We start from the raw sequence: 20961 nt of genomic DNA, 5'->3' as shown, positions 1-20961 counted from the left end.
GTTTGGGATGCCTTAAAATCATATCTATATGGACAAAGTATCAGATGGTATAATAATAAAAGGAAATCTTGGGATAAGGAATTGTTAGATATTCAAAGTAAATTAGACTGTTATAAACATAATAATAAAGAAAATATTATGGACAAGAAAGTTATTGAAGAAATAAACAAACTAAATGAGAAATACAAAGAAATTTTAACTCATAAAGTTAAAATAACTTTAGAGAAATACAAGTGTTTGTCTTATTCAATAAGCCCCAAATACTTACATAGACTTAAAAATAAAACAAAAAGGTTGACTAAACAAAACCATATCAAAGAAATCTTTTCTCTAAGGAAAAATAAGAATGTTTCTAGTATACCAGAAATACTAGATGAATTTAGAAATCACTTTCACAAAATTAACCATAATAACATTAACATGGAACCTAAAGATTAAAATAAAGGAGTTTATAACCACAAACATGAATAAAAAGCTTAATAAACAACAGATTAAACCATTGGACAAAAGTATTTCATATACAGAGGTTATTACACAAATAAATAAGCTTAAATCAAACAAAGCACCGGGTAATGATGGTATTATACCAGAGATATATAAAATCCTTTCTAAAAGTACATATTTATTAATACATAAGGTTTTTATTTGGCCCAAACTGAGTTAATAACCCCTCCCCCCATCTTGGCAATATACATTTATTTCGCCAATTTTAAAACCTAATAAAGATCCAACTAGATGTACTTCATATCGGCCCATCTCATTACTTAATGTTGATTATAAAATGTTTATGAGTATTTTTGCTGATAGATTGAAGACAATCACCCCCAGCATTATAGATGTAGATCAGACAGGCTTCATTGTAAATAGAAATACTTTTGATAATATAAGAAGAACTTTAACATTAATTGATTTTGCAAATAGGAAAAAGAAAGATTTAACACTTATTAGTCTTGATATAAGTTCAGCATTTGATTCAGTAAGTTGGGACTATCTGTTTACCTTACTGAAGTGCACAAACTTCTCAGATGCATTTGTAAATCTAATTGAGCATTTATACAAAGGAACATTGGCTTATATTAAGGTAGGAACATATGTTTCACAAAAAATACCCATTTTTAAAGGTACAAAACAAGGATGTCCACTTTCTTCACTATTATTCACTTTAGTAATGGAGCCTTGGGCTAATTTGATCAGAAACAGTACTGACATAGAGGGTTTTGAAATAGATGAAAATACAAAATCAAAAATTCAACTTTTTGCAGATGATGTTCTAATTACATCAGCAGGATCTAATTCTTCTATGCAGTCTCTATTTGATAAAATGATGAATTTTAAAAGTATTTCTGGTTTAATATTCAATGAAGAAAAAACTAAAATACTACCTATATATACACGAAAAAATATTCTCATTAGTGATTTTACTAAATATGTACCCAATTCAGGTCAGATAACTTATTTAGGTATAATACTATCTAAAGATATTAAATCTATTATATATAATAATTATAATACCTGTTTTCTTAATATACAACATCTTTTTAATACCTGGAATAATATGTTTTTTACTATGGGGGAGAGACTTACAATTATTAAAATGATAATATTCCCCAAGATTTTATACTTAATACAATCAATAATACTTCCACCTACAAAAATAATTATCAAGAAACTGAATACACAATGTTAAATTTCCTATGGGCACCTAATAGACCTAGGATTGCATTAAAGAAACATACTAATAGCTGGTCTCAAGGGGGTATTTCTTTTCCAGATTTTAATTTATATACTATCTCTTCTATTGTAAAAGTTATTACTTTATTAATAGATCAGTCATATGTCGCAAAATGGAAAGATTATTGGGAGCTAATTAGTATGCACGTCATGAAAATCTCCTTAACACATAAAAATATGATTGTAAATAACTCCATGTTATGGTTACTAAAGGAATTTTGTACTTCACATATTACACCTAAACATATGGTTTGTTACCCATTAAATATTATTATTAGCTATTGTAACTTTATATTCATGCACCCTAAGTATAGGGAATGGAATTTTATTATATTCCCTATAATGTATACTCAGGGTATGCTTTTGTCATCTACTTCTAAAGGAACTCATTTAGCTATAGATAATGATCTAAAGTACTGGTATCAGTTGATATCTGATAATAAAGTTAAAAATCTAGATTTCTTAAAACAAGAATTTGATCTAAGAGAAACTTGCTGGTTAGAGGTTCAGACCTTTAGACAACATCTCATTAATAAAATAGATCTAATGTCTATAACAGTTAAAGAATCTATTCCAACACTGATTGATTACTTGATATTAAATTTACAACATAAAGTTTCTGATAAAGGTAAACTTTCATACATACATAAAATTATCAGACAAGAAACTTTTTACAGTGTAGATACATACTGGAATTATTTCACTTCTATTAATGGGGACCCACCAAATCAACAAGATAAACAATATATATTGAATCTGCCTATAGAACTATGTCTTCCATTGTCTGGAGACTTTATACATGGAAATGTTTACATAGATCTTTTATACACCTTTGATGATGAATAAAATAAATAATAAAGATAATCTATGTAAGAGATGTAATGTAGAAATTAATGCTGACTGGGCTCATATGTTTTATGACTGTATAAAATTGAAAGAATACTGGAAGTCAATTAATGAATTTTGCAGGCTCTTTTACAGATAATTTCATTATTTCTAAATCTCTTATATTATTCAACACACCTGTACCTCAAAGTGTTAAAAAGGTTAAGCTTCTCTTGTTATGGTCTATTCTAGCAGTGGCTAGGAAAATAATAACCAGAAATTGGATTTCAGATACACCTCCTTCGTTCAATGAATTTAAAAATGTTATGAATATAGTGTGCCATATGGAAATAAACACAATTAGGTCAAGAACAACTAGAAAAACATCTTATTATATTGTATGGGATCATTTACAAAATTTGTTAAAAAAAATCCTAATTTCAATAGCATGGTATTTTAGTTTAATTAATTGATCTGATTGTAGTGGATGTCTTTGTAAATACTTTAGTTGTTTTGTTGAATGTTATAATCATATCTATTTTAATTACTTGTATAAAATTGTTATGATATTTCTCTTGTATGTTAAAACAATAAACCTGTTTTGAAAAAATAAAGATCTTCCTGACATCAAAGGCAGGTGTGATAAGTGAATAAAGATGCTGCAGGTTATAGAAGCAGCTTCTAAAATTACAATATGATATTTAGTTCAGTCAAAAAGATTTCCCATTTTATGCTAAATTATTTAGGAATAGTGTTATGCAAAAATATAAATGAAACAATATTAATAAATTATAAAAACATTATTTAAGTAATAAAAATATATATAGAAAAGTGGAACAAAATTATTTTAACTTTTGAAGACAGATTGCAATTAATAAAAATGGTCTTATTGCCAAAAATACTATACGTAGCATTAGCAATACAGTTAATTCCTGAAAGATGCATTCTTAAAGAAATAAACTCATGTTTAATAAACTTTTTATGGTATCCCAAAAAGAATAGAGTAGCTCTAACTCATCACATTAGACCCTGGAAACAAGAAGGACTGAACTTCCCAGAAATAGAAACATATATAAAAGCATCTGTGCTTAAAACTACAATAGACTGGATAAACCCAAATTATTTTGCCAACTGGAAAGAATTAACAATGGTTATATTAATAAATTAATTTAATCTATTAAAAAAAACTTTAATAGTAGACAAATAAAACAAACCGTGGTACATACTATGCATAAGTATACAATATAATATAACAAAACCTTCTAAAACATTTCTGATTAATCATTACATTAATTCCTTTAGGAAACTTATCAATGCAAACATAAATCTAAAATTCTGGTTTGACCATTTACCATCACTAAGAACTTTCCTCACAAAATATATAGGGAAACAATAACCTTCTGGGAACAAAATGGATTCTTATGCTGGTTTCAATGTGTAAATAAATTAAATGTTTTAGATATACATATGATAAAAACTGCTTACAATATTCCAACACAGGACTGGTTAACCTTACAAAGCATTCTAATGTACACTCAAGATTTAGCAGATTAATTAATACTTCCTCATTTAAAGATATTCCAAATCTAATAAGTTTTCTGTATGAATTTATATATAATAGTTGTGAAAAGAAAAATTCCATTTCAAATCTATATAAAGAGTCAATAACATATAAAACAATTCCCAAACCATCATACTGACAGTTCTTAACAAAAGGTCAGTCATTGCAGTGAACAGAAGAAATTAAAACTAACATTTTACTATCAGTTAATTACACATCTAACAGACAGTACTGGAAAATATTTAACTGGAAATACTTACATAGAGCATTTTTAACACAAGATAGAATTAAAAAGATCAGTACTACTACAAATGTTTTTTGCTGGAGGTGTGAAAAGTCAAATAAAGCAGACTGGATTCATATGTTTTATGAATGTAATAAAATTAAATCATATTGGAATGCAATCCCAAATAGAACCAAGATGCTCTCATCCAAAAAAGGAAGCCAATCTGGTGGTCCCCTGCCATAAACAAAATTTACAACAAAAGCTGTTGCAGAAAAGAGGAAAATCCCAATTTGCAAAAAACTCCCTTACCAGCCTCAGTAAGAAACTGAGATCCCTCATAAAATCCTCCAAAGATAGTTATATAAATAAAATTGCCAAAGATTCTAAAGACAACCATAAGGCATTCTAGAACTAAGTCAAGAATCTAAATGGCAATGCTCAGATATGCTCTGAGCAAAAACAGAATGGCATTAAATATACTGATCCCAAGGATATTGCCAATATCCTGGTAGATCGATTCAGTGCCAGCTTCACCCCCCCCCTTTCACCCCCTAAATGGCCCATCTCAATACCGGAAGATTGCCAAATTACAGTAATAATGGCCACACAGGTAAAAAATGCACTCTCCAAAGCTAAGAATACAGCATCCATGGGACCAGATGACATCCCAGGCTGTGTACTACATGAACTACAATATGAGCTGGCACCTCACCTAAGTGTCATGTTTAATCATAGCCTCACCTCAGGTTTCGTGCCCACTGAGTGGCGCAGAGCTACAGTTATCCCACTCCACAAGGGGGTATCCACCTTGGATCCCGGAAACTACCATCCCATCAGTCTGACAAGCTTGATCTGCAAGGCCATGGAGAGTATTATCATGGAACTTATAAACAAAGACATTGGCAACCTTCAAACACTGGACCCCACCCAGTTTGGTTCGTGAAAAAACAATCTTGTCTCCTGAACCTGATTGACTTCTTTGAATCAGTCTCCAGAGCCATGGACAAGGTTAAGTTGGTCCACACAGCCTATCTAGACCTTGCCAAGGCTTTTGACACCACCCCCCACTCTGGAATCATAGATAAACTTACTAAGCTGGGCATTAATCCCTAGGTCACCCAATGGGTTGCTAACTGGCTTACTGATAGAACCCATACTGTAAAAGTAGCCGACTCCAAATCCAGCTCCAGACAAGTGACAAGTGGAGTACCTCAGGGTTCAGTCTTGGGACCGCTCTTGTTTGGCATCTACTTCTCTGAAGTACATGCCAACACTAAGGGACTCTGGCTAACAAAGTTCACAGATGACTGCAAACTGGGAGCCATTATTGAATCCCCAAATGATGTGGATACTCTACAAAAGGGCCTTACAGAAACAGATGCTTGGTGCCAGAGCCATGGGCTTAAGCTCAACGCCAAGAAATATATAGTTATCCCCTTTCGGAAAAAAACATGTATCCATGAATTACCATATAGGTGGCAGTACACTAAACATTGAAAGTGTGATAAGAGACTTAGGGACACAGGTGGACAGTGGTCTCACCTTCGAAAACCACATTGCCGCAACAGTCAGGAAATCCTTCTATGTGGCACACCTCATGACTAAGGGCGTTTCATCCAGAAAAAAGGAGGTCATTGTCTCACAGTACTCATCCCTCATTAGACACATTATAGAATACAACGCCCTGTTTGGTATGTACCTCTCAAGGCATCTACAACAACTGGAAAGGCCGCAGAAATACCTCACTAAAAGAATCACAGGCCTAAAGCAGATGCCCTACGTCTACTCAGAGGCAATCTCTGCTTAACATACAAGGCCATGTCAAACCCAGAGCTGTTGGACATGCTACACTTAAAGAAATCACAATCCCTCAGAGCCACATGCTCCAGGGATCTAAACCTTGTCATCACAATAAACAAAACATGCTGGAGGGATAGGTTCCTGACCCAGAGACTCCCCAGATTCTGGAATAGATTGCCCATACATGTTAAGCAGAGTGCCTCTTTGGCCCTCTTCAAAAGGAACCTTGACGATTGGATGGGAGAAAGGAAATTCACCCCGGGGATCACATCAGTTGCCCTGCTAGACAGGGGTCCAGGGAAGTAAACAGTGTGGGAAGAAATAACCAGGGAATTGTTATGGCTAGGCTTGTATAGGCCCTAGGGGCTGATAGCCTAGTACCAACCTGTGAACCTATGAATCAATAATTTTTACAAGCTTTATTTAATGAATCATAGGTTCATAGGTTCATACTAGGCTCTCTGCCCTGAGGCAATTATAAAGCCTAGCCCGATTCTGTATGGCTTACACCACCCCTTGATTTGAGTATACTGTGCCCTTTTTAAGGTTTAGTTTACTGTGCCTCTGTCTAATAGTGACATGGGAGTAATCCCTGGGACAAACCTACGATCCCCCATCCACCTATTCAGATTCTTCTTGAAGAGATTCAGTGAGGTGCTCTGCCTCACATGAACTGGAATTCTATTCCAGAGTGAAGGGAGCCTCTGGGTTATGAACCTGTCCCTCCAGCAAGTTCTATTTATTTCTGTGCTGAGGTTCAAGTCCCTCGAGCGTGTGGCTCTAAGGGATTTAGATTTACTAAGGTGGAGCATGTCCATTAATTCTGGATTTGACATAGCTTTGTATGTCAGGCATAGATCGTCTCGAAGTAGGCGGTATGCAATGGAGTAGAGCTGGAGTTTTTTTAACCGAGCAGCATATGGCATCTGTTTGAGACCCTTGATCATCTTGGTGAGATACTTTTGGGGTCTTTCTAATTGCTGCAGGTGTCGGGTAAGGTACATCCCAAAAGGGGCATGGTATTCTATGATGGGCCTGATGAGGGATGAATAAAGGGGCACGATTACCTCTCTTGATCTAGATGTGAAACCCTTTTGATGAGGTGGGCTATGTAGAAGGTCTTTCTAACCACTTTGGCAATGTGGTTTTCAAAGGAGAGATTGCTATCAACTTGGGTCACTAGGTCCCTAATAACTTTCTCTGTACTTAATGGGTTTCCGCCTATGTGGTTATTTGTGGGCACATTGTTTTTGCCAAAGGGTATGACTATACATTTTTTGGCATTTAGCTTTAAACCATGGCACTGGCACCAGTTATCTGTCTCTGTGAGACCTTTTTGAAGGATGTTGTGTCAGCTGGAGAGTTGATTATGGCGCCCAGTTTGCAGTCGTCTGCGAACTTGGTGAGCCATAGTCCTCCCATGTTTGCCTGTACCTCGGAAAAGTATATACCGAACAAGAGTGGTCCCAGGACAGAACCCTGTGGGATGCCACTTGTGACCGGTTTCGAGTCTGACATGGCTCCAGCAACTCTCACTCTGTGGGTTCTGTCTTTGAGCCAATTTGCGACCCATCTTGTGACATAGGGGTTTATATTTAAGCTGGATAGCTTATCTATTATGCCCGAGTGGGGTATTGTGTCAAATGCCTTTGCAAGGTCCAGATAGGCTGTGTGGACTACCTTCCCTTCATCTATGGCTTTGGTGACTGTTTTGAAGAAGTCAACCAGGTTCAAAAGGCAGGATCTGCCCTTGACAAAGCTGAACTGGGTAGGATCTAGTGTCCGTATGTCCCCAATGTCTTTATTTATGAGCTCCATGATGATCCTCTCCATAGCCTTGCAGACTAAGCTAGTCAGGCTTATGGGGCGATAGTTTCCAGGGTCCGTAGAGGCTCCACTTTTGTGAAGTGGGACCACTGTTGCTGTACGCCATTCTGTGGGCACATAGGCTTGTATAGGCCCTAGGGGCTGATAGCCTAGTACCAACCTGTGAATCCTTTACCTTAACTAAAGTATTGTTTATACTAAGTGTAAATGAAGCTCCCTACCTGAATAAGACAAATATGTATTTGTTATGGACAATACTTGCTATATCTAGGAAATGCGTAACCAGAAGGTGGAATTCAAATACACCCTCAACCTTGGAAGAATTCTACACTTTACTGAAGACAATGTAGCCCAGGCTGGTATGACCCTGATCTTGAGCAGCATCTTACCCTCACCTAGAATGATGCCACAGTACAAAGACAAAATGATCGATTTTAACAATTGGCTAAAATTTTGGTGTCATTCAAAGGGGATCCAGTGTCTGTCAGCATGGGATGACATGCTCTACAAGCCACGTTGCTTCGCTAGGGATGGCTTGCACCTGTCACCACTGGGCTTTCGGATATTGGCAAAGGCTCTTGCCACTCCCATATAGGGTTAGCACCTGTCCCACTTTGCGAGGGACAGTCCCTCTTTGGGCAGTTGCGTCCTGACAAAAAATTTTAAAAATGGCAAATGTCCTGAGATTTTAGTATAAAATTATTTCCTATATTTTATGTAATAGTTGCATAAAACAGTTATTCTGTATTTGAAATACCTAAATGTTATAAGAAACATAAGCAACTAAAATGCTACAAGAATAAGCTTTTATTTAGGCAAAAAAGTTAAGTTCAATCCTTTGTACTGACCGTGGATATGTGTCGGCTTGTAAAATCTGATGTTTGCCCCAAAAATGTCCCACTTTGGCCATTTGAAAAGGTGGCAACCCTACCCCCATAGTGCCTTTTTTAGGCAAGGCTCAAAAGTCAAACCCACCCCCATAGACATCACAAGGAACAAGAAACTAAGGGTAATGCTGCTAAACGCCAGAAGTCTTAACCTCAAGATGCACGCACTCGAAGCTCTCCTCAGTATGGAGAACATTGATATCTGTTCAGTGACAGAAACCTGCTTCAAGGCTCCAGAGAGCACCCCAGCACTACCAGGCTATACCTCATATCATGCTTTTTGGCCCCAAAACCCAGACCGAACCACAAAAGGAGGGGGAGTTTCCATATTTATCAAGGATATCCACACCTCCAGGTTAGTGGCATTGCACGAAGTATCGGAGACCATCCATGTGTAACTAACAGTGGCCAAGACTGCTTTTCAGTTTATAGCATCCTACAGACCACCCTCTCAAAGTCAGGAATCCCACTCGGCTTTCCTGAAAACATTGGAGAACATGAAGATCTCTCCGAACACCATTATATTGGGTGACTTCAACTACCCAAACATTGACTGGGAGCACTACTCAAGCCCCAGCACCTTAGCCCAAAGGTTCCTGGAAATTATAAACTCAAATGCTATGGAACAACTAGTCACCACTCCCACAAGAGGGGACAACATACTAGACCTGATCATTACCAACATGGGGACTCTATGCTCCACACCAGAAGTATATCCCTCATTGGTAAGATCAGACCATAAATTAATTTCACTGGATGTCCACATCCCGACCCCACCCCCAGCCCAGAAAACCACAGTGAAAAACTTCTCAAAAGCGAACTTCTCACTTCTCAAAACTGAAGTGGAATCCTTCAAGGCCCCAGGGCCAGTGGAAACTACGGCCCAAACTGCAGAATCCTATATAAATGCATTCTACGGACATCTCCAGGAATGCATGGATCATGCTATCCCAAACAAAACCAAGACCCAATCATCCAAAGGCAGGCATCTAGTCTGGTGGACCCCTGCCATAAATAAACTGTACAACAGAAGGAGGAAGCTACTACATGATAGAGCAAAATCCCTAATAGGAAGGCATCTCTGATCAGTACTAGCAAAAATTATGATCCTCAAAAATCCTCCAAGGCCAGCTTCGAGAGAAAATTGCACAGGACACCAAAGACAATCATAAGGCTTTTTTCAGTTATGTTAGAAACCTGGGATGCAACTCCCAGACTTGTTCTGAGTTGATTCTAAATGACAGAAAATACACTGAACCCACAGACATCGCCAATATCCTGGCAGACAGGTTCAGTGCAAACTTCTCCACCCCCCCCCAAAAGAGCAAGTATCTATCCCAGCAGAGGGCTGCCTCCCAAACATCTCTGATGCTCAGGTGAAGGCTGCCCTCTCCAAAGCAAAAAACACTGCTTCCATGGGACCAGATGGCATCCCAGGTTGCGTCCTACATGAACTCCAAGAGGAACTAATCCCTCAAATAAAACAGCTATACAATCTCAGCCTCACTACAGGATATGTGCCCACAGAATGGCGTACAGCAACAGTGGTCCCACTCCACAAAGGTGGAGCCTCTACGGACCCTGGAAACTATCACCCCATAATCCTGACTAGCTTAGTCTGCAAGGCTATGGAGAGGATCATCATGGAGCTCATAAACAAAGACATTGGGGACCTACAGACACTAGATCCTACCAAGTTCGGCTTTGTCAATGGCAGATCCTGCCTTTTGAACCTGGTTGACTTCTTCGAAACAAGTCACCAAAGCCATAGATGAAGGGAAGGTAGTCCACACAGCCTATCTGGACCTTGCAAAGGCATTTGACACATATCCCACTCAGGCATCATAGATAAGCTATCCAGCTTAAATATAAACCCCTGTGTCACAAGATGGGTCGCAAACTGGCTCAAAGACAGAATCCACAGAGTGAGAGTTGCTGGAGCCATGTCAGACTCAAAACCGGTCACAAGTGGCATCCCACAGTGTTCTGTCCTGGGACCACTCTTGTTTGGTATATGCTTTTCCGAGGTACAGGCAAACGTGGGAGGACTATGGCTCACCAAGTTCGCAGACGACTGCAAACTGGGCGCCATAATCAACTCTCCAGCTGACACAAACATCCTTCAAAAAGGTCTCACAGAGACAGATAACTGGTGCCAGTGCCATGGTTTAAAGCTAAATGCCAAAAAATGTATAGTCATACCCTTTGGCAAAAACAATGTGCCCACAAATTACCACATAGGCGGAAACCCATTAAGTACAGAGAAAGTTAATAGGGACCTGGGGACCCAAGTTGATAGCAATCTCACCTTTGAAAACCACATTGCCAAAGTGGTTAGAAAGACCTTCTACATAGCCCACCTCATCATGAAGGGTTTCACATCTAGATCAAGAGAGGTAATCGAGCCCCTTTATTCATCCCTCATCAGGCCCATCATAGAATACAATGCCCCTTTTGGGATGTACCTTACCCGACACCTGCAGCAATTAGAAAGACCCCAAAAGTATCTCACCAAGAGGATCAAGGGTTTCGAACAGATGCCATATGCTGCTCGGTTAAAAAAACTCCAGCTCTACTCAGTTGCATACCGCCTACTTTGAGGCGATCTATGCCTGACATACAAAGCTATGTCAAATCCAGAATTAATGGACATGCTCCACCTTAGTAAATCTAAATCCCTTGGAGCCACACACTTGAGGGACTTGAACCTCAGCACAGAAATAAATAGAACTTGCTGGAGGGACAGGTTCATAACCCAGAGGCTCCCTTCGCTCTGGAATAGAATTCCAGTTCATGTGAGGCAGAGCACCTCACTGAATCTCTTCAAGAAGAATCTCGATAGGTGGATGGGGGATCGTAGGTTTGTCCCAGGGATTACTCCCGTGTCACTATTAGACAGAGGCACAGTAAACTAAACCTTAAAAAGGGCACAGTATACTCAAATCAAGGGGTGGCGTAAGCCATACAGAATCGGGCTAGGCTTATAATTGCCCCAGGGCAGATAGCCTAGTATGAACCTATGAACCTATGAACCTATGAACAACTACATCGATGGAAATAAAAATCAATGAACTACAAATCTATCCCAGACCACTGGTAAATAATCCTTGGAAGAAAGTTATATCCTTGTTGGACACTCTGCAATAATCAATGTTGTATCTCTGATAACTGATCTGTTAATTCTATATTTAATAACATACAGTGTATATAATTGAAAGTCAGGCTATTGTAAATATTGTATATAGTTGTTTAAAATGTTATTTAAAAATATGTAAATGTTATTTTAATTGAAAATAAAAACATATTTATTTATTTATTTATTTTACATTTGTTGACCGGGATAGTCCGACTGGATGCATGTCCATTTTCAGCGGAGGCCCGGGGAGAAAAGCTCCAAGGGTAAGCAGATGCAGCATTACATAATACCAACATTACATATTACAAACAGACTATTGACAGTGATTACATAAGTAAGCAAGTTAAACAAGTTCCACAGGTTATAGTGTCCCCGGCTGTGTGCTACAAGAGCTAAATGAGGAATTAAACCCGCACATAAGGCAGCTGTTTAATCTCAGCCTTACCACAGGATACGTGCCCAAGGAATGGCGTACGGCAACTGTGGTCCCACTCCACAAAGGCGGTGCCTCTACGGACCCTGGTATTTACCGCCCCAGAAGCTTAACAAGTCTAGTCTGCAAAGCTATGGAGAGGGTCATAATGGAGCTCATAAACAAAGATATAGGGGACTTGCAGACATTGGACCCGACCCAGTTTGGCTTAGTCAAGGGCAGATCATGCCTTTTGAACTTGGTCGACTTTTTCGAAACAGTCACCAAGGCCATTGATGAGGGAAAGGCAGTCCATACAGCCTACCTTGACCTTGCAAAGGCCTTCGACACAATACCCCACTCGGGTATTTTAGAAAAACTTACCAGCTTAAATGTAAACCCATATGTCACAAGATGGGTTGCAAACTGGCTTAAGGACAGAACCCACAGGGTTAGAGTTGCTGGCGCTATGTCAGACTCCAAGCCGGTCACAAGCGGTGTCCCACAGGGCTCGGTCCTTGGCCCCCTATTGTTCGGCTTCTACTTCTCAGAAGTACAGGCCAACATGGGAAGACTTTGGCTGACAAAGTTTGCAGACGACTGCAAACTGGGTGCCATAGTGGAAAGTGCATCGGACACGGATATCCTTCAGAAGGGACTCACGGAAACAGATAGCTGGTGCCAGAGCCATGGCCTGAAGTTAAACACCAAAAAATGTATAGTCATACCCGTCGGGAAAAACAAGGTAACCCCAAGCTACCATATAGGTGGCAATCCACTAAGCACAGAAGAAGTTATCGGGGACCTGTGGACCCAGGTTGACAGTGGCCTTTCTTTTGACACTCACATTGCTAAAGTGGTTAGAAAGACCTTCTACATTGCCCACCTGATCATGAAGGGATTCACATCCAGATCTAGTGAGGTCATTGTTCCCCTGTACTCTTCACTTATCAGACCAATGATCGAGTACAATGCCCCATTCGGGATGTATCGCACCTGACATCTGCAGCAATTGGAGAGACCCCAAAAGTTCCTCACCAAAAGGATAAAGGGACTCCAAAATCTGTCATATGCTGCCAGATTGAAGAAACTCCAGCTCTATTCAGTTGCATACCGTCTGCTCAGAGGTGACATGTGCCTGACATACAAGGCCATGTCCAACCCGGAATTAATTGACATGCTCCACCTCAAAAAATCCAAATCCACCAAAACCACTAGAGCAAGCAACTTAAACCTTAGCACGGATATAAATAGGACGTGCTGGAGGGATAGATTTATCACTCAGAGACTCCCTATGCTGTGGAATAAAATCCCGGTCCATGTGAGGCAGAGCACCTCGCTGGCTCTGTTCAAGAGAAATCTTGACCTGTGGATGGGAGATCGTAGGTTTATCCCGGGAATCATCTCTGTGTCACTGCTGGACAGAGACACAACAAACTAATGTTCACAGTATTTTTTCATATAAGGGGTGGCGTAAGCCACAAAAATTTGGGCTAGGCTTATAAATGCCTTAGGGCAGATAGCCTAGTATAAACCTATGTACCTATGAACCTATAGTTAATCCCGAGCATAAATCAGGATTAAATTAAATTACACAGTAAGCTGGTTAACAGATTTTTACACATTGTAGAGAGAGTTAGCCAGGCTTGATACATTGACATAGCCAGTTAAGTGCCAAATGTTGTTTGAGTCTAGTTTTAAATTGACCTAAGGTAGAAAGTAATATCAGCTGGAAGAGAGTTCCAGGGTCTTCTTACAGAGTTTGCAAAGAATTAGTCACCGGCTGCGTTATTAATTTTGCTAGTCTGAATAAGTAGCTTGTTAGAGGATCAAAGCAGTCTAGGATTGTTATAGGGAGTGATAATATTTTTAAGTGCAGGAGTATTGACCGGATTATAGAGGATTTTATAGGCCATAATCAGTTGATTATACTGGATTAGGCTGGGTAGTTCAAGCCACCCAAGCTGATTTAGATTGATGCAATGATGAAGGCAGCCCAGTGGCAAACCTGGCAATGTGGTTGTAGCAAATTGCGAGTTTGTTAAGGGCGGTCTTGTTTAAATTCGACAGTAGAGGGGATGCATACAGAAGGGTTGAAAGAAGGTGAGAGTGAGCTATGGCAATTTTAGCTGAATGGGTTAGGAAGACTTTTATTCTGTAAAGTGACCCTAGATTTTTATTGATGGTTTTGATAGTTTGGTTAACATGTAGGTCGAATTTTAGATTATTATTTATGATGACACCTAATAGTTTTGTAGAGGGGTTAGGGGAGATTATTGTGCCATCATTTGAATTTATGGTAAAGGTGAAAGCGGTAGACTTACGTGTTGGTGAAAATAACAGCATTCTAGTTTTTTTGGGATTTAGGAACAGATGACGTTCAGAAAGTCAGTTTTCTATTGTATTAAAGGTGGTCTGGGTAGCTGACTATAACTCTACTGGAGATGTGGCCAAGCAAATCAGAGTAGAGTCATCAGCATATTGGATACAGCTGACTTTTGGGATGACAGTACAAAGGTTGTTAATGAAGCTGGAGAACAGCAAGGGCCCTAGTATAGAGCCTTGTGGTTCTCAAAGGGCGTTAGGTAAAAGATTAGAGAGTTTGTTCTGCCAGAGGACAGCCTGCTGTCGACCATTCAGGTAGGACTGAAATCACTGAAGGACTCTGGTATCTAGACAGAATGTTTGCATAGTGTGTATTAAAAGTTGGTGATCAACCATATCGAATGGCTTGGAAAGATCTAAGAAAAGGGCTGAGGATATATAATTATTGTTGTCATTATGGTTTATGGTGTTGGTAAAGACTAGGAGGGCTGAGGTAGTGCTGTGATGAGGACAGAAGCCATGCTGAGTGTCTGCCATAAAGTAATTCTGGATTAGGTGGTGCATGAATTGTCTATGAATACATTTTTCCATAATCTTTGCAAGTGGAGAGAGTATAGCTATTGGCCTATAACTGGAGAATTCAGTAGAGTTGCCTCCTTTGTGAAGTGGGATTACATAGGATATTTTCCAGATGGTGGGAATTTTAGCTTCTACTATGGTTCGATTGATTAGTATTGAGATGGGGTAAGCAATAGCATCAGCTGATTTTTGTAGGTACTCGGCAGGGAGTTAATCAGCAGAAAGTGTAGTGGGTTTTAATTTTTTGATCAAGGTACGGATAAATAAAGTGGTGACTAGTTGGAAGCTGAACGCAAGTAGGTTTCTAGGGGTGGTACTTTCAGGACCAGGGGAGCTAGGTTTGAGGAAAAAAAAAAGATTTCCCATCCATTGAAGGCATCACCCCCGTCATTACCTATTATATTCTGAAGGCCTTCAGAGAATATAATGATCATTTCTATGGCCCATTTCTGGCCTACTTCAGTCATCAACCAGACATTCCCCATCTGGCACTGTTTACCAAAGACCTTCTCACGTATGATGGACAATTTGATGCTTCCATTAAGCCAGGAGAAGTAAATCATTCATGTCTCAAAATGACATTGAGAAAATGAGTTACACCATACCTAATGGTGATTTAAAAATGCATGGTTTTAACAGGAAAAGCGTGAACAGGATTTTATATCACAGAAAGCAGGAAATAGCTTTCTGTTACCCTAACAGTGAATTGGCTAATTTAATTTTGCATTTTATCAGAACATATCTATTGTGTACTTGTATTTATCATGATGTATTTACTTTTTCATTGAGTGGGTTAGTCCCACTACTCATGTGGCATATTCAGGGAGTACTGGGTAATAGTATAGAGGTGGGGAATATTTTGTCAGGATCCTGGGAAAAATTCCTCTGCTGTTTTTGGTAGGTGTCTTTGGATCTTAAACTTCTGAGTAAGGTACCATCAACTAAGAGAGATAGGAGTACCTGCTATTGTCTTCATATGGATCAGGGTACCTCAGGAGTGCAGCAACCTTTTAATGCTGCAGTTTAGATTCTATACCAAAACATGAATGCAGATGCCGAATGTGGGGATATAGCTCACAGCTTTCGGATCTTCTTGGTATCAAAGCTGAATATGTAACCTGATGATCACAAACAAACCACATCTTAATATTCGGCCTTGCATAGCTGGAACTAACATGCCTGTTAACACACACATCATACCTCTGTTTAGGGAACAGAATTCCAATCATAACCACCACTAGCACCTTCATGGCTGCAATTCTAAACAGCTGTCTACTACTCATGTGAGATGCTTTACCTGCTTTCTGCTTTAATAAAGAAATGTTTGTTAAATATTACTGATACATTTTATCACAAAATAAAGACACGTCTATGTATCTTGCTATAAAGAAAGAAATTATTATTACGACATGCTTCCTTCTGTTGCAGTCTCTGAGAATAAAATTAATTTTGGTGTTGAGAGACATAAATAAGCTAAGATGCTTTACATTTTTCAGACTGATGAGTGTGACTTACTTCGTCTTGATAAATATCGCCAGACAATAACACCAAGAAGTGAGAGTAGAACAATGATGCACACCAGCACCACCACTACTGTAGGGTTGCCGGTGTCACCTAGGGAAATAAATAAATAATAAATTATGGTTCTGATTTTTCTGATAAACTTTAGGTATGTGAAATGAGTATTCATTGATTCAGTCAAGAACTTTTGCAGCAATTCCATTTTTAAAGACAATGCATGTTGTATCCTGAAACATTAAAACATCAGTAAAGGTTATACTAAGTAAGGACAGTACAGCTGTCAACACCCTTTGCAGGGGTTTTATGGGTGGAGCAGTCACACCCACTTCACCTTGGTATTTTATCTATCAATCTGTCTGTCTGTCATGGTATTTATTTATCTATTTTGGATTTCATTAAAAAGGGATATTACTTCACAAGTCTTGATAAAATATAGCATATCTCTATAATAGTATCTCTTATCCTCAGATAAAGTATCTGAGCATGACACCTACCTTATTTCTATCAACAACATAGCAAACCTGGATCAAAACAGAAATCAAAGTCTAAGCCAACTTTGATAGGAGTGAATATAGTAACTGAGATAAAACAATGGGAAGTGAGATCTTCAGCAAAGAGTCGAAGCAAATTAGAAAAATTGGGAATTATGGGAACAATACATACAGAATAATGTGGATGAGGGAGGTTTAGGAAAAGGCAAGAATTGAATGAGCTATGTAATGTCTGATTGTTAATAACTGGATAGATTAGCCCTAGGATTCAGCAAGCTATGCATGGCTTGCAGGAATAGTGGAAGAGTTGCTGCAGGCAATATGGCTGACGTGCGATCCAGGAATGAGCTCCAGGGACATGCATGAGCGCTCCTGCACTATTCCTGACAGACACAGCCACTGTATGCTAATTACCTGATTTACTGGTGAAACCCATGCAAATGAGGTGAATTAGCAATCCAGGAAGCAGGCAGACATCCATACAGAAATAGTGTAGACTGCAAAAATGTATTCAGCCAGTAGATACATTTCTGCAAACTTACAAAACAGAGGCATGACAGCTTGTAAAATCTCATGTATTATAAGGGTTAGGCATGCCAAAGGCCAAATATATGGCCATAGCCATGAAAATTAGTTTCAGAATTATAAAAAAATAACTTTTTTGGCTGATTTTGGACGTTTAAGTGTAGGGCAGCTGTGCGCAAATGGGATTGGTCCGAAAATAATAAAAAAAGCTGGAAATAAGCTTTTAAACCAAAATCATCATTTTGCCATAATAGTCAATGACATGCACAACACAAGACCATGGAATAGTGGTTGCTAAGGGGGAAGGCTGAGTGTCGGTTTTGTAACCATGCATTAGCATTCAATTCTATGCAAATGAGGGGAATGATAGTGAATCACAGATTTCCCCTCAGTGTTAGCTTGCACCCAGCTGTGTAGGTGCAGTAATACCATGGTGTAAGCCTAAGAGCTAGATGACTACATAAGGGGGTATATCATGCATGCTATAAGCTTATTGGAGCTCTGTGGCCCATGTTTGCCCTTAGCTAAGCACAGCTAAGGAACGGGGTGTGTCTGAAGCTGCCTAGCAGTATTTACATTGCCTAAATTGGTGTGCGCTCTGTGTACCAGTTTTAAACAAGAAAAATAAATAAATAAACCAGGAAATAGCAGCTTTGTTCACATCTGAGCACTGGGTTTGCTCGGCGCACCTCGGGGCTTAAACAGGAAGGTGATGAGTAAGGAAAACAGCAGTAGGAAGGTAATCAAGGAGAACTAGCATAGCTGGCAGGTGAAATGTATCAGAATCAGCCAGTTACACAAGCAGCAGCCCAGCCCAGCACACTACTATAAACTATGCAAATACCTTTCACTCTAGTTTTTCCCACAAACTCTACACCATCAGTGTACACATAGGGAAATTTTACCTAAAAAAAGCAACAAAATGATAGGGGCTGCTTTTGCTCTCATAAATCAATATGTGGAGGAGGCTGAGGGTGGTGAGGATGCAAATGCTGATGACCAACCCACAGTGAGGAGAAGGAGATGAGTGTACAGACCCAGGGTAACCTACCAGGGGCTACATGAGCTGGAGATAGTGGAGCTCTATAGGGTGGACAGGGACATCCTACAGCAAATTCTTGAGCTGTGCTGGCCACACCTCACACACAGAACCAACAGAGGGGAACCCATCCTAGTGGATACCAAGGTATTTGTAGTCTTAAGAATACTAGCAACAGGTACCTTCCAAAGGACAACTGGGGATATCATGGAGATCTCACAGGCATCAGCATCCAGGGTACTCAACCACTTCCGGGATGCCATGTCAGCACATGCCGTTCAGCACATATATTTCCACAACACCCATGAGGCATTGACCAGCTATATATGTCTCTTCCACCAAATAGCAGAATACCCTGAGATAGTGGATGCTGTAGACTGCAAGCACATACACATCAAAGCACAACCCGATGAGTGGGGTAGGGTCTACATAAACCACAAGGGCTTCCCCTCCATCAGCTGCCAGGTTGTGTGTAATGCCCAGGGCATTATCTTGAATGTGTGTGCTGGCAGCCCTGGAAGCTATCAAGACTCCCATATCTGGCATATGACACAGCTGTACCAGAGATTTGCCAGTAGGGACATCCCATATGGCCACCTAGTGGTGGATGCTGGTTATGCACTGGAGCCATGGTTGATAACACCCATCAGAAATGCACACACACCCGAACAAGAACTTCATAATGAAGCTTGCGCACAAAAGAGAATCATAATAGAGCATGTGTTTGGGATATTCAAGTCATGGTTCTGGTGCCTGGACATATCCAGTAGAGCCTTGCAGTACTCTCCAGCTACATGTACCCAAATTTTCATTGTATGTGCCATGCTACACAATATGATCCTGTGGAAACAGCTGCAGCAGGAACAGCACAGGGCAGGGCCACACATCCACCCACCATTGTCAAGGCCACACAGGCACAAACTGACTTGGAGGACAAACAACCTGAGCCTGCCCCTGTAGGCAGAAGGAGGCATCCCCAGTATGCCCAGGCTTTGGCAAAGAGGCAACACATACCACATGCACTGATATGGTAGGAAATCAGGGAATGACACTTCTCTCTCACACATACAGTAAAGGGGATGCCAAACATGACACTACCTGTGCTTAACCATGTATAGGGAGTATACTATGTGCATCTGACATAGTCAGCCCTCCAGCACCATCCTCAATACTGGCACAGCCAAAAGGTAAGTCACTCTCCCTATCAATTGCTGAATGGAGTAGTATGTTCTGCTACTTGTATCTATGGTATGGATGTGAGCATGCAAGGGAATTGGGTGGCTGAATGGGATGGCAGCAGATAGTAGACACCTATATGGGCATCATGAAATCCATAACAAATACTGGTATCAACATAGTAGGCAGCACTAGACAAGGTGACAAATCCCACTGCAGGACATGTGATGGGCTAAATGTGTGTACTAGTTAGGTAGGAGCTCTAATACCAAACATGGCAACTGTGAAACCCTGTGTGTGTGTGTGTGTGTGTGTGTGTGTGTGTGTGTGTGTTTGTAGAGAATAATCCTTTTGAAGCCATTCACAGTCACTACACCTCCCATTGCCCTACTTTAGCAAGCTTGCTGATGACAGTCACCTTGAAATATCTCCTTGAACAAGACTCAGCCCTGTAAGCTGCGTGGTGCATGCAACAACTGCATAATGCTATAGTGTGATGTACTAGTTAGGTAGGAGCTCTAATCTCAGACATGGCAACTGTGAAACCCTGTGTGTGTGTGTGTGTGTGTGTGTGTGTGTGTGTGTGTGTGTGTGTGTGTGTGTGTGTGTGTGTGTGTGTGTGTGTGAGAGAGTGTGTGTGTGTGTGTGTGTGTGTGTGTGTGTGTGTCTGTGTGTGTGTGTGTTTGCAGAGAATAATCCTTTTGAGGCCATTCACAGTCACTACACATCCCATTGTCTACTTTAGCAAGCCTGCTGATGTCAGTCACCTTGAAATACCTCCTTGGACAAGATTCAGCACTGTAAGTTCCATGGCATGTGCAATAACTGCGTAATGCTATAGTGTGATGTACTTGCTAGGTAGGAGTTCTAATCTTAGACATGGCAACTGCAAAACCCCTG

The 20961-nt window shown here is 39.8% G+C and overlaps 1 protein-coding gene across 1 annotated transcript in view; it reads right to left on the bottom strand.

Annotated features, from left to right (window-relative positions):
- Positions 1-20961, bottom strand: part of LOC122815327 — a 741432-nt gene that overhangs the window by 371340 nt on the left and 349131 nt on the right. The window contains exon 6 of the mRNA XM_044087743.1: positions 16825-16923. Coding sequence (XP_043943678.1) covers positions 16825-16923 — 99 coding nt within the window. The remainder of the gene's footprint in view (positions 1-16824; positions 16924-20961) is intronic.

The sequence above is a fragment of the Protopterus annectens genome, chromosome 1.part1 (genome assembly GCF_019279795.1).
Source record: "Protopterus annectens isolate FY-2018-M chromosome 1.part1, PAN1.0, whole genome shotgun sequence".
Classification (NCBI taxonomy): Eukaryota; Metazoa; Chordata; order Ceratodontiformes; family Protopteridae; genus Protopterus; species Protopterus annectens.
The sequence above is the reverse complement of the archived record's forward strand: the minus strand, read 5'-3'. Positions and strand labels throughout refer to the sequence as shown.